Source organism: Plectropomus leopardus, chromosome 22, assembly GCF_026936395.1.
Source record: "Plectropomus leopardus strain MGB_pleo_1.0 chromosome 22, ASM2693639v1, whole genome shotgun sequence".
In the NCBI taxonomy this organism is placed as follows: Eukaryota; Metazoa; Chordata; class Actinopteri; order Perciformes; family Serranidae; genus Plectropomus; species Plectropomus leopardus.
The window spans coordinates 26456491-26471917 of record NC_142197.1 but is presented as its reverse complement, the minus strand read 5'-3'; the positions used below and the strand labels follow the sequence as shown (position 1 = coordinate 26471917).

The 15427-nt window shown below is 38.8% G+C and overlaps 1 protein-coding gene across 1 annotated transcript in view; it reads left to right on the top strand.

The window, feature by feature from the left end:
• The window catches only part of LOC121961725 (pleckstrin homology domain-containing family A member 5-like), a 269588-nt gene that overhangs the window by 232481 nt on the left and 21680 nt on the right, over positions 1 to 15427 (top strand). Inside the window, 4 exon segments of the mRNA XM_088073004.1 lie at positions 2373 to 2456; positions 5146 to 5265; positions 8460 to 8513; positions 11893 to 11973. Coding sequence (XP_087929130.1) covers positions 2373 to 2456; positions 5146 to 5265; positions 8460 to 8513; positions 11893 to 11973 — 339 coding nt within the window.

The window sequence follows — 15427 nt, the reverse complement described above, 5'->3', positions numbered from 1 at the left end:
TCATCCTGCACGTTTTTGTACTTATTTATTAATATAGTTTATTTTGCACAGTTATCTTGCTATTTTGCTATCCCTTTGCTGCTGCAATGTTGGAAATTTCCCCACTGTGGGACTAATAAAGGATTATCTTATCTTATCTTATCTTATCTTACATACAGGTAGAGATTACTTGCATTATAGTTGGATTAGATGTCTCAGATTATCAGATAAATCAGAGGTATAGATCTGTGTGTCTGAGTGAAAAACTCCATGTTTGCATGTTTGTGGATAAGGTGATCAGGGATCAGGTGTCGTTTGCCAAGCAGTGTACGGGGGGGAGCAAGGATCAATCCTCTGCTCCTGAACAGTCTGACAGGTCAGTAATATTAGTCGGCCGACGCAGGCTCTCGCACAGTTGATGCAGAGCCACAAGTTGATTCCCCAATGTTAGTGCCTTTTTTTCTCACAGTGCCTGCGGGAAGTGGCAAATGAAGCATCTGAAAATGCCATGGCAACATAATGCTGGACATAGGAGGTGCATTTTATGGCTGGTAGCAACTGCACAACAAGAAACGTTAGAGTAGCTAACATCAGCTGTCAACTTAACAACAGTAAAAGTACTTAGTAACCTTCCAGTTCTCTCGGTAAAATGGACTGGTATTTGGCACACAGGACTGCACAGAATCAAAGCAGTACACTTCTGCCTTATTAGCATTGTTGCTACCTTACCAGCCTCAAAGCTTTCAAACTAATCTTTATTGACAAATGTCAACAGCCAGGACAGTCCGCAGGGGCCAACAGGCTGTTTTTAAATGTACAGTGTGAGCTCTCAGGTCGTGGCTTGATGATCGGACCATACAGTGTGAGCACATCAATCATGACCTTTAACTTTACATTACAGACAGTTTACTCATACAGTATGTCTTGGATTTAACGACAACATTTCTAAAATCCTACAGTGTGTGCCTAGCTTTAGACTGTACATCTTAAATTTTGACACATTTTATCTCAAAATCTGAGAATGTCCATAACCAAATGTATAAGGTTTATTGATCAACACAGAGTCTGTGCTAACCTTAGGGACAAATACAGTGAATTTCCTGTAACTGCTTCACAACAAAAGCCAATTTTCCAAAACACTGCTTTTAATGTGAAACAGGGGTGACAGGAAGTACTCTCTTTAAATAAAGGTTATTCAGCACAGCAAATACAGGTGCCATAGCTCTGTAGGAGAGCATTTAATTCTGTCAGGTAAAAATGAAGAAACTGTCTATGAACTGAAGTGCTTTGCAATCAAGGTAAACCCTCACAGGCTAGTCATCACAGTTTAAGTGTAGAAATACACTTAACTCTTAAACACATAGCATCTCTAATCCTCAGGATGGAGTCTGACTCAGTGTTTGAAGGGAAAATGCTTCCCCAGATGATGTGTTCCTTTAAATATCATTTCATTCTGACAGTCACTGAGCCTCTATGCAGATCGACATAACACTGTCTCTTTTATCATCTCTCTTTCCAAAGCAGGATAATTAGGCAATATAGCTTTTTACTATCGAAGCACCCACTAATGTGCTTGGCATTCCATCCTCCATCCTCCATCTACTAAGGGTATCCTTGTCAACCATGGAACAGTCCTTGATCTGAAGCTCTCACAGATGCTTCTTCTGACTCCCCCATGAGAGTCAGGCAGGATAAAGAGTGGAGTTTGCAGTCAATGGATGAAAAGCCAGGTCCAATCCCCATAGTAGGCTGTGAACCGCAGTGACACCTCAGATAAAGTTTTTACTCTATGACTGAGATACACTAGACAGCTTGGGTTAATACACCAGGCTACACACGTTTTCTCAGTCAAAGAGCAGGACGCCACCATGAACACCTTCAAGTTAGGAAGCAGTGATCTTAACTGAAGGGTAATCTGGACTCTAAACTTTTTAAATAGATAGTTTAAAGTAATGGACAAACTAACACTGTTCAGTAGCATGCTCTCTTTTCTGTTCAATAACAGATATCTAACTTTTACCCCACTTTGAATTATTTATTATCCCTTTATTTATTATATATGTACTTCATATTTTATTGGTTTCTGACTATTCTATTGTATTCTGTTCTATTCTTTTGTATTTTATATTTCTTACAATATTTTATTTAAAGTAATGGATAAACTCTTGAAATAATTAGGTTACAGTCACACTCATAAAGTATTATTATTATTATTATCACTAATAAATAATACCGACTTTCAAATTAACTGAAAGAGTGAAGAGTGAAGAGTGGTGCCAATAAAGGGGTAGGTTAGCTTGAAGTCATTTCAAAAGAATGGAGCTTAATAAAGATCACCTTAAAGATAATGAATTCAACTGAAATTAATCTTCTTCTGTCCCTTTATTCCACAGTACGGCTATCCATCTGACCGACGATCTATCGCAGCTGGTGTCCCTCCTCCGAACATTACTGCACAGTCGTTGCAAGGCAAGACGGTGAGTGTTACACCCCCTCCTCTTCCTCAGGCTCCATACAATGAGACTCTATCTACTGCCCCCCTGATTTCAGTACACTTTCATAGAGTGAGTAGAATTTTGAGAGCATTTACACATCGCCCAAACAGCCACTGCTGTCCATCACTGACATTCAAACTCAGTCTCTCTGAAACACAACTCACATGTCAGTCTCAATGATGTTTTGTTCTCAGCAGGTTCTTATTGCTGTGTTGAACATGTCTCAGCAGGACCAATGTAATTACTGACAATGCCATCGTCCCTTTATGATGCAGCGCGCGCACACACACACATGCACATGCTCACACAGACACACAATACAGCTGCACAAATTAAATTATTTTTTCTCTTAAACTGAACAACAATCAAAAGTGAGGACTGATATTGTGGTTGAAACAAGCTGTGAATAATGTGATTGCTTAATGGCAGCTGAGTGCCTCTGCAGTTTGATGAGAAAATATTGTTCAGTAATTTCCCACAGTAACGTTATTTCACTGTGTCACATTAAGTCATTTTGAGTGGGTGTGGGTGTGTGAGACGTGTGTTTGTATTCATGTCTGCAGTCCGTCCATAAACTAGACCACAGTGGCCAGTAACAAAGTCACAAGGCGAATGAAAGGCGGTCACATGTTTAGGAACATTTTCTCTTTGTTTGACACATGACATTTCAGCATATTTCCTAGCCCCCTTCCCCTCATGTCAAATGTAGAAATTGTTTCAGATTCGAGGGATTGTAACCAAATAATATGGTAATACAGCCAAAGAGTAATCACGACTGCTGTTCTTCTGATCATTGTAGCTTCTTTGAGTTTATTGTTTAGGTTTTACTGGATTTATAGCACCTCTTTTGCCTCTGTCTTACTGCAGGCAACTGTTTTTAGGCAACAGGCTCTGATAAATGTACTGTGAAAAGAAAAAGAAAAAATATTAATACAGTTTTATATTTTATCAACTAATGTCTCACAGTTCCTAAATTGTCAATTGTTGTCAATTTTAGATGCAAGCCTCTCATGTCTTGTCTATAATATCAGTCCCAGACCCTCCTCCCAGGCTTCCCTAAATCAATCTGGGCCCATATTGACAAAGCCTCCTGGTGCTCCTGGAGTTGTGACATCTTATAAGAACTTTCTCTTAAAGTTAAGAATAGGTCCTGGTAAAGATTAAGTTATTCAAAGCGCATGTTAGTTTTTTTAAGAGAACTCCTAAGGTAAAAGGAGGAGTCTGAAGAGTTTCTGAAGTAGGGGAGAAAATGGTGGAAAGACAAAAAGTTTGGAGAAATATTCTCCAAACCCTGAATGACATGCTACAGATTAGATGATGCAGGGAGAATGTTTGTGGGCGATGTCATTAGGTATGTGCTCACATCTCTTTCCCCCTGAGTGTTCACACCCTGCAGGCTCACACAAGGGTGCATCTGTGACAACCAATCACATCAGGTAAAAAATGCATCACACTTAGCAACAGGATCAACCACACCTCACTAAAGTCAAAGTTTCCTTGTTTGTGTGTGTATTAAGATCCCCATTAGCTTCTGTGCTAAACTGCAGCTACTCCTTCTGGGGTCTCCATTATTTTTGTTAACAATATTTCATTGACAGATTAACTATTAACTTAACCATTATCTAGTTCTACAACAAGGCAACAGTAAAACCACTCTGGTGACTGTGGAGCTGAGTCATGATGTCTGTCCGAAAAAAGGGCAACTGACTGTAAAGTATTTCTGGAGTTTAATTGTGATGATATTTCTAATTTAACTCACTGAAGCAACCTACCTTTCACATTTATCCCGGCCAAATACAAGGTACAAGGTGCAATGTAGACTTTTTTTATGAATCTGTTTGTTTTTTTAATTATTTTCAAGGCTTTTGCCAGCTTAAGTATGAAAAGGGGAAAAAGAGAGGGGATGAAATGCAGCAAAGGGCTGCAGGTTGGAACTGAACCTACAGCCACTGTGGCAAGAACACAGCCTCAGTACGTGGGGTGCCTGCTCTACTAGCTGAGCTACAAGGCCTCCTGATTTATTTATTAATCTAAAATTATTATTATTATTATTACTATTAAAATTATAAATTATTATTTTTAAATACCAAAGGCCATACGTTTCTGTCCCTTCCTTGCTCTGAGAACTTTCCTGAATCACTCCTTAACTAGGACTCCTTGCTAGAGATTTTTAGGCTGAGTTAGGAGCTCTCTGAGAGTTTTCTTACAACATTTGCGAATACGGCCTCTGAAGTTGCATCTTTGCAACCCTGCATCATACTGTAATAGTTCGACAGGTACCACCTCTAATGTGTGTGTATGGATGGATAGCTGACAGATGGATAGCTGTCTCATGCTGCATGCTGAGTTTTCTGTTCACACTCTTTCTTGTTTGTAATTCTCCCTGGTCTTTCTTGCCAAACACATCTGTTGCAGTTCATCAGAAGAGACAGTAATCAGTGCATTATTAACTTCTGCCACCAGACTGAAAATAAAAGGTTTAAATACATCATCTTACAATTACAGGGTTAAAGACATATTTACCGGACAATGAATCAGTGGTTGCAGTGGTTCCTCCTCTCTTTAAGGTCATCAGAGTCACTGCATCACGTTTGTTTTCAAACAGTGCACAGGTACTGATGTCGTCAGTGTGGCGACTCTTCCTCTCTCCTCTGTGTATTGCTCTGTGCAGCCCGAGGAGCTGACCCTGCTCCTGATCAAGCTCCGCCGGCAGCAGGCGGAGCTCAACAGCCTGCGGGAACACACAGTAGCTCAGCTAATGGCCCTGGGTTTGGAGGGGCCCAACGCTAAGGTCAGCACTGAGTGTGTACACTACGTGTGTCTGCATGCACGCAGGTGTGTGTTGGTGTATTAGCCCGGGGAGGTTATTTGCTTGAGACATTTCATTTACTCCAAATGAAATTGCTTTTGGTGTGTTCTGTAAGATTCTGTGAGATAAAAACAGCATACTCTCCTTGACTGAAGATATTTCTGTTGTTTTGGCATTTAAAGTAATTTTTTTTATTTTGCATGAATTGTCAAGACATTTTGCGTAGACAGTTGATGATGATGATCCCTAGAGGGGGAACCCTTACAACTTTGGTGATCCCTTAACTTTTTGTATAGCACCATCAGTTGGTTGAAATATCCACTTATCCAGTGAAACAGCTTGAAATTTACCAGAAAATGTTTCACAAAATGTGACTCAGACCATAGACTGCATATAAAATGACAAAGCACCCAAAATATTCTGCATACAGCTGCCATCTTGTGCTGGTGACATCTTTTGGAGCCTAAGTCAGCAAATTTGTGATCTCCGTGTTGATAGAGTTCCCGTCCATACACTCATATGACTGCTAAGCAGCACCATTGGCACACAGAGCTATCAAAGCAGACATCAAAGCAGCCCCTTTTTATACCATCAAAACCAAACTTATCAGAAAAAAACAAAGCCTTAAACAAACATCAAGGTGATGAGAACTTCCTTAAAATGACAGAAACTATCTTCAGGAAAAAAAATATTTGATCTGTCCTCTGAGTTTTTGTTTCATGTGCTAGCATAGAGGGGGGCAGGCTTATGACCTATACTGCAGCCAGCCACCAGAGAGTGATAGAGATATTTTCATTTCACTTTTAGGAAGCTGTCATGTCATCCATCTTAATATACAGTCTATGCTCCAGACAGTCAGGGTTTCCAACAATGGATTCTTCTGACTTGGATGGTTTGCTGACATGTCCAGCACCACAACCAACAGTTTGACATTTTTCCCTATTGCCATGAAAGTGCAGATATTCATGTTGATGGATGAATTGTAATACATTTTGTAAGTTCCCGTCTACACACTGAAAATATGGCAGAATGATCTTTATAAAAATGTGTCTGTGGTTGAGTATCGCAAAACATGTGGTACAACCTCAAAATATTACAACAAAAATACTACAGGAAAGTATGACAGGAACAAAAAGTACTATTTAATTTTACCTTGAGGACACTGAGGACCAGTGCTGCAGACCACTGCACTAACACCTTACACGACAGATGAATAGAATAAATACAAGGATGTGAAAGTAAAATGATTAATTTGTCTTAAATGTGTAGCTCATTGTAAAATAAAAACAAAAACCATACAAAATAAATTAAAAAAAGTTAAAAAAAGTTTTAACTGAAAGTCAAGTCCACGTTAAGACTCGAACATACTTTACACATTGAACTGTGGATGCACACATGGTTTTATTTATCGAACAATTGAAAACTGTAACACAGAAGATGGGATTGTGACACAGAGATTGTGGACATTTGTATCCAGGTTTTGGTTTGGGAACCCCTACATGCCTACTTCACACAGTCACAAGATTACTACAGGTATCAGGTTAGTGATAGATATCATGGTCACAGGGCAACCACTTCTATGTGTACTTAGGGACATTTTAGTGTCAAATCCAGCATTTTGCTGTATAAGCACCCCAATTTTAATTTCATTTTGGAGTATTGTTTTAATGTCCATGCAGGCTGGTGTATGTGTGATTGTGTTGGGGATGTTGGGATTGATGTGTGGATGGATTTATTGGCTTTCTTTTGCAACTCTGTGTGTGTGTGTGTGTGTGTGTGTGTGTGTGTGTGTATTGAGCATGTCAGCTTGTGGGCAACAGCTCGGATGGATAGGTGGTGATGCTGATGCATCAAATATGGCACCTGTTGTCTCATTTCAGCTTGATGTACATGGTGAGCGGGCTGTGTTTTATTTGTGTTATTTTTATTATTATTAACCTGATCGGTTTGCAAGAAGCTTATTTGGAGTAAGTTATTTCATTTAGTTTGCAGTGTGTTTGTTAAACCAGCTTTTAAAACTGTTATGCAGACTTGCAGTGCAGCATGTCGTTATGTGTTATGAGTTGACTGCTTGAAGTTGTGTAAATTCTATGATGACAAGATGTTGCAGAATATGTATGCAAACAGGGGGAAGCCTAACAATTTGCCTGTCCTGAAACATAGCCAATAGAACACATGTATATAAAATCATATTGTGCTGTAAAACTAGATTCTATATTTTTTCGGATGTGTGATGTGGTAATATGGTGATTTTGCGCTAATTTAGTTTATTTTCCTGTACTTAAAGGTTGTATTACTGCCATAACAGCATATGTGAACTTACTGGACTGTGCCAGCTAAGTTAACGGTTAACAGTTACAGTTAACAGTTCATATTTGCTCTGGATAGGCTTGGGCGGTATCTCATTTTTTATTCCTTCCTAAAATGCCACTGGGGTACGCGCAGAATGACGGTATAAGTGTGCTTTGAGCAGTTAATGGAAAGAGGAACTCCTGTACTCATGACGGTATTAAAAAATAGACTTTTTGGATTTCTAAATACCGTGTTATACTGTGATACCATGATACCGCCTAAGCCTAGTTCTGGGGTTTTTTTGGCAGTAATATCTATTTAGGGTATCGGCCAGCTCTCCATGTACTTGCATGTGTTATGTACAAAATACCATTGTAACAGAATCCAGCTGCATCTTCTCAACAGTGCTGCATGACTGTAGAATAAGTCATAACCCTTCTTATTCTGCTGTTCTTGATTCATGATTATCAGCCACAACTGAAAGTCTGGCAATGCTGGAAACACACTTTTTGCATCTGATATTAACACCTCATATAACCCTATCAGCAGACAGAATGTTGACATGGATGATTCCAACATTTTTCTTACCATTCATCACCAACCTTTTAAAAGAATATTCTACAATATATGTGTATGGCAAATACAGTAAGGTCATTGTAAGGGAAAGGTTGTGATTATGATAAATAAACTATGTTTAGGCAGCTAAAACATATTCTCCAAGTTTATTCTCACTTAAAAATAAGTATACAATGGCTGCTAATTAAATATGCAACACTGACCTTTCCTTTTTACAATCTCTTCCTTTCTGTTGAAACGTGCCATCCTCTCTTCTTCTCCTGTCACTTTTCCTGCTTCTTCTCGTCCTTCTTCTGCGGCTACTGCAGACTGATGTTCTTTCTCATCACCTTCAGAGGAACCTTATTTACCTGGAGAGCCAGGTGAGGACTTCCAGACTCAATCCTGCTTGCCTCCATCCTCCCTAAGTCCAAAATATAGTTTTGATTCAAACAAATATTCTGGGGTATACTGAAACTTTTATTCTCTTAGGTGTCCCTTAATGACAGCTAAATATAGATGTTTACAAAAAATAAATTTACAATGTTGCCATACAACTTACATGCATGGACATGTACACCCCCAATGCCAAAAAAGTGTTTAATGTAAGTAAAAAGAGAATGCAATAATTTGTACATCCTTTTTTACCTATAATCAGTGGAAATCAGTACACAAGATATTTGATGTTCAAACTGATTTTTTTTAATATAAACTCATCTTGAAATATTTTGTGTCTCATATTGTGCCATTCATGTTCAATTTTAGTCAGGTCTGGATTGCAGGCAGGTTAGTCTAGTAGCTGCACTATTTTACTATGAACCCATGCTATTGGAACACATGCAGAATGTGTCTTACTGTCTCACTGGAATAAGCAGGGAGGTCCCTGAAAAATACATCATAGGGATGGCAGCATATGTTGCTCCAAAACCAGTGTGTACCTTATAGCTTTCATGGTGCCTTCACAGAAGTTGCCAATGATGCCATTGGCACTAACACCCCCGATATCATCACTTTGAGCTCTGAGCTGGTAACAATCTGGATGGTCCTTTTCCTCTTTAGCCTGGAGGACACGACATTCATGATTTCCAAAAATAGTTTGAAATGGGAATGACTAAGCCATTCAAAGATGCTGCTTTTGTACCCAGTCATGAAGCCATCACCTGTTACCAATTACCATGCTTGGCTGTAAAATGTTCTAAACTGGTATTCCACAATGTTGACAAGCTTTGGTGTCCCCGTTCCAACTTTTTTGGAATGTGTTGTAGGCATTAAATTACGAATGACCGAATATCTATTAAAAAACTATGAAGTTTATCAGTTTGATCATTAAAAGTATTGTCTTTGTACTGTCTTGACTATGGGTGACAAAAACTTGCAAATTATTGCATAGTTCACACAGCGGCCAGACTTATTAGGAATCAGAGTTTTATGATCATCTCTGTTTTAGACTTCCATTTCTGTCTCTATTTCTTGTTTTCTTTTTTCTTAACTCAGAGTCCTTTAATCTGACCAAACTATTTGCTAGTTTTTTCTTAATTCAGAGTCCTTTAATCTGACCAAATTATTAGTTTTGAGCCTAAATGCAGTATTTCAAACTCTTTTGCACAGTTTCTAGAGGCCTCTCTTTTTTTCTGTGTTCATCAAGTTACCGTAAAACTTCAATTAAAAGCCAGGCCTCGATTACACAGAGTCCCTTTTACCAGCCAGGTGTGACTGCACATTATGACAAATGAACACAGATTCCAATAGTGAATTTTTCTTAAAGTTCCTTTGATGTTTAAAACCTCTTAGAACGAACAGCTACCCACCTCATCAGCTACTCACTTGAGCTAGTTCCAACATGCTTAGTTTATAATATAAATGTGTAAACTCTGCCAATATGGACATGTTTCACATTGTTAGTTTGGTTAGTTTGGCTCCACAATTCAACTGTCAAAGAAGTATAATTTATTTAGACTACCTGGAATGGTAAACAAATGAGATTAAACCGTTGAAGAGGTCTTAAAGTCAGAATATGTGTCCATTCCCTGATTACTTATATGCATTTAGTCCATAAGGGTCAATCAATCAAGAGAGTCAAAACGTTCTTTTCATAAAAATGAAGTTTTGAATATTGTTGTGAGGTCTACAGCTCACTGTCTGCTAACTTCGTTCTTCAAACTAGACACACTTTAACTGACATAAACAATATTTCCTCCTCTTCCTGCACCGTGTTGTTGGGTATGCTTTTTTTCGGTATTTTGCTAGCTACAAAATAAAAGAGTCCTCCACTGTCCTCTGTTTAGTTTTTACCCCTTTCTTACTCCTTTCCTCTTGCTGCCATAATCTTTTTTAGCTTCAATCCTCTCTAAGGTAGGCTGTCGGTATTTCCATATGGGACTCTCTCACACTCTTTGTCTACCTGTCTATTTATCTATCTATCTATCTATCTATCTATCTATCTATCTATCTGTCTGTCAAAGATAAATTTAAAAAATGATTCACAATTAATGTTATTGCGTAGCCTCATTTTAAAAATACAGTAATATTTTAAAGTTAGTATCTCCCATAATTGCTAAGCAAGAGTTTTGTCTAAAAGGACTTAAAGGCCTGTCCCAAATAGGGGACTGGCCCAAATGAAGGCTGATGGAGTTCAGTAACTTAGTCAAAAAAGGCTCAAGGTATTAATTGGTACTCTAGGTAAAATAGAGGACCATACTAGTGTTTCTTATGTTTTAGCCATTTTACTGTATTGCTACTGATATTTTTTCAATACATACCATCATTGGTTTCAATTGAGTTCAGTGTGCCATGAAAACTTTTCTTGCAGAGACTTGAAGCTGATTGAAGCCATGACATTGATAGTCTCCTGGTTATCTGAAGACATGGACTATGAAAAAAAGTGTTGAGAACAACAAGCATGCAGTCAAGTGTCAATTTGATAGTTCTCCAGTATTTTCTTTGGGTGCAGTGCTTGTCAGGTGGCCCATTGAATTGTTTGATAAAACTGATAGCGTCTTGCATTGACTTTAAAAAATTAATGTGGTTACCTTTAGAGCAGGGTAAATATTTGTGCAGATAGGGCTGCCTCTTAAATGTTGATGACTCATTTCATCAGTCAAAAAGGTTGGACCTAAACTTGTTAGTCAAATTACAACACGTGTTTTGAGCATGGTCGTTTTATGTAGAGCATTTAGTTTTATGAGAACCTGTGGACAGTTGTCAGAATTATCATGGCAGGCGTCAAAATATTCCTACATTATTGAATTCTGATTTGTTTTGAAAAGATCAGATGCTTCAAGGAGAGACTAACCTTGGACAGGCTGTATAGGAGTGTATTTCTGTTAGTTTGGATGCCAATTGTATTGATTCACTTTTTGGCCTGATAATTCCACATGCTTTTTGCAAACCCTTTTCTTGAAAAGGTAATGTCCAATTTTAGTTACTGATTTGGAAAATGCTCTTCATTAATATAAAGTATAGGTACTTATTAGGTATAGGTAATCATTTGGCTCATGTAAAGCACAGGAATGGTCCTTTAACACATCAAATTAGGTGATCAGTGAGTGTAAGGTTAGGGCTGATCTAAAGAGTTAAGCTAGAGTGCAGTAAACAGGCCCTGACAGAGTGCTGTTTATTCTGGGTTTGCTCCTGTTTGAATGGAAGGTTGATCCCATTCCAACTCCTGGGTGTCTGACATTAACCTAGGGCTGGTCCTTCAAGCAACGTGTTGTACTGTGTTATTATACCACTGTATCCTCTTTCTCCTTGGCGCTCCGCTAGACGAAGGAAAATGAGCCTCTAATCTTCATGATTCACACTATGATCGAGAACTCGGCACCAAGGCCGCAACTCTATCAGCAAGTAAGGTCCTCGGCAGGTTCTGGCTTGAGTCAAGGTCAAGACATTTGTCCTTTGACTTGTGTTGTTGGGTCAAAACCTCATGGCATTTATGCTGTCTTTAGTTTAACCTTTTTGAAAGGTTTTCACAAATGAACTATCATGTCTGTAATTTTACTTATTGGGCAAAAAATTCAAAAGCACCTCTTGAGGTTTTTGCTTAACACCAAGTACATTTCAGTGTAGTTTGATTGAAGAGTTCCACTTAAAGTATATGTACATTACAGCTGTCATAAACTTCAGGAAGCTAGAGGTTTATTTTCCTAAAATGAATGTCTGTGTTGTTTCTAAATGGAACTCTTGAATTTGAGCTTGACTGAGATGAAGCAGACTCAAAGCAGACCTTTGCCCTGGTAGCCCTCGTCTTCGTCTTCCCCCATCAACCTCTTGTGTCACCACTTTGGATGCAGAGAGTCCAATCATGAACCAGTTAATCAGCAAGCATTCTCAGACATCATCATAGCATTATTTGAAGTGTATGTGAAGTTTTTTTTTTTTGTTTCAGTACATCTCATTTTATTGCTTTCTGTTTGATGCTGTTAAAAGTGACGTCAAGCAAGCATGGCTTACGGAACGACGCTACACAGCCATGACTGTCTTCTCTCACTCTCTGTATTCATACAGCACTGTTCACCGTTGTCATCACTGAAATGCTTAAACTGTTAATATGTGTTTGTCTTAACGTGGAGATGAAACACTGAACAATTTGACTTTGGTTTAAGTGATTTTTACCTCAGGCAAGACATTCAATGACTTCAGCCAAACCCTGCAATCTCACTTTGCTCCAATGTTTTGGCTTTTTTCAGCATATACGAGGTCACACATGTGGAAGTTAGAATTCAAAGTTAAAGTTTGCACCAAATAATCTGCAATGTGACCATTTAGATCAACATGTGATTTATATATTCAACACTTTAAAACCTGAGCAAATTGTTTTCTCTCAAAAACACGAGAAGAAGGTATTGAGCAATGAAAGACGAAATGAAAACAAATAAACCTCAAAATGTGTATAAAAACAATAATAATAATAATAATAACAATTTCAAGTTTTAAAAAAATACAATAAACTTTTTAGAATAATTTTCTAAATCTATAAATTTCTTACAGTTTGTGGAACATTTCCTACCGAGTTGCTTATTGCCTTTTCTTGCACCAATATGCTCCTGGTTCAAAGGTTAAATACTTAAGAAAGGCATCTGAAAGCAGCACTAGAGAAGGGATGTCCCACCAGGTTTCAAAGCCTGGTGGGACAATGCCTATATGCCTCAGTGGAATCAGCCAAATTCTGTCAGTCCAACTGATCACTGAATGACCTCAATCCAGCCAATAGATAGATCATCTCATCTCACTTATAGACAGAACAGAATAATGCCAAATCCCAAAATATTAATTTATAGCCCTAAAAGGCTTTTCATTGAGCCAAAGTTTTTAAGCCCTCGGTGACAGTAAAAATGCTTTGCAGCCGCGTTTGCAGGAGGTCACTTTGCTCTGGTATCATCGCTGTGTCAGGGTGCATACCAATATATTCACCACAAACTGTCAGTCAAGATCACCCAGGTCCAGAGTGGATGCACTGTTTAAAAATAACTATAAAAAAAGAGCAAAATGAACAATATTTTAAAATGTGCCTCATAAAGTAAAAATAAAAACTAACCACATCTCTGTTAAACCCCTTTGCCATTTCTACATATGAATCGAAGAGAGTTTGATCCCCTGCAGTGAGGCCTCTGTAAGGCTTCCAGTTGCTTGAACAGCCTTCAGACAGCCTCTAGATTTTCTCTGTGTGAGTTCGTCCCATCATCTCAGCTGTATTTCCTGGAACAAAACACAGTAACGTCCTCTGTAAAGTTCACCCGGGGATCTGTCAGAGGATTTTATCAATTCTTTTTTTTTTTTTTAGACTTTTTATTTGCATTTTAAGATGACATCTATCAAACATCTGAAAACATACAAATATACAAACCTAAGAAATCCAACTGAATCGGAGACATGAAAACAAAAAGAAAGGATTGTAAAGCAGGAGAAATAAATAAATAAAATAAGATAAAATAAACAGGACAATACCAAATTTTAGCTTGCTTCCACACTCAACAATATCGATTATAGTAGTCATGTTGGTGAGACACAGCGCAGGCAGATCCCCTGCCACAAAAAAATGTAATTGAGATGAAGCATTGAAAGTATACATAGGATCTTGAGTCTTGAGTCCCCTCCAGTTCATCAGCCAAGTCTGGCCCGCTGATGTTGGAGAGATACTTCCCCCGTTTCAGATGGAAACACCCCACTCTGTTCAAAGGTCTATAAGACAAGCCTTCCAATGTGTTAGTCTGCCCAATTTTATGCCAAAGACTGACTGGGGGGGGGGCTCCACTCTGAGATAATGAGTTTACGCCCCAGCATCAATGCGGTCTGTACCCATTCTTCATCAGGGTCAGGAGGGTCCTCAAGAAGCGTCGGGTCCCAAGGATATACAGACTCTGAGAGAAAGGCATGTCGTGCCTAATGATTTGTGTGGCATTTCTATGAATCTCAGACCAGAAGTCTTGTATTTTGGGGCAGCTCCACAACATATGGGTCAACACACCTTCTCCATTCTGGCATCTCCAACATTTTGGGGTTTGTATTAACTTAACTTTATATAGCTTGGAAGGAGTCCAATACACTCTGTTCAGACTCTTAAATTGTATAAGCCTAGTTCTAAGTTCCCTGGACATCTTTTTAAACTTAAGTAGGATCCTGGCCCATTCCCACTCGGTAAATGACACATTTAGGTCCTTCTCCCAAGCCAGTCTAAGGGTGGATGGACTTTTGTCTGAACATTTTAGAAGCATTGAATAGCAGAGCGAGGCCTTTGCCAAAGACCCCTTTATTTGTGAGACGAAGCCTATGGTAGGGGGTGGCGTTGAAGGAGATCCAAAGGTTTGAAGTAATAAATGCCTGAGTTGTAAATATTTCCAGAACTGATGCTTAGGTAAACCAAATTGTGCCTTCATACCTCTTCTTACCTGCGTATCTCCCTCATATAGGTCCCCAAGAACCAAAATCCCCCTGTCAGTCCATGGCCTCCAGAGAAATGGTGATTTCCCTGTGCAGAGTTTAGGGTTGCACCATATCGAGGCTGCAATGTAGAGAAAGGGGTCAAATTTAAACATGAAAGCCATCCTATTTCAAATCCATTTTATGTGTTCAAGAATAGGATGAGTGCATAATCAGGAAGAAAGCTTAGTGGAAATGTAATGCATAGGGGGAGTGGGCTGCAGAGAGGGCTCTCGAGGTTAACCATGGAGGGGCTCTCTCAGGAGGTAGTTTCCAGTCCAACATGTGTCTGAGGCTGAATGCATAATGATAGAGCAACAAGTTGGGAACCCCCAATCCACCTTGATCAACAGGTCTCTGTACCTTTTTCAAGTTCAATCTC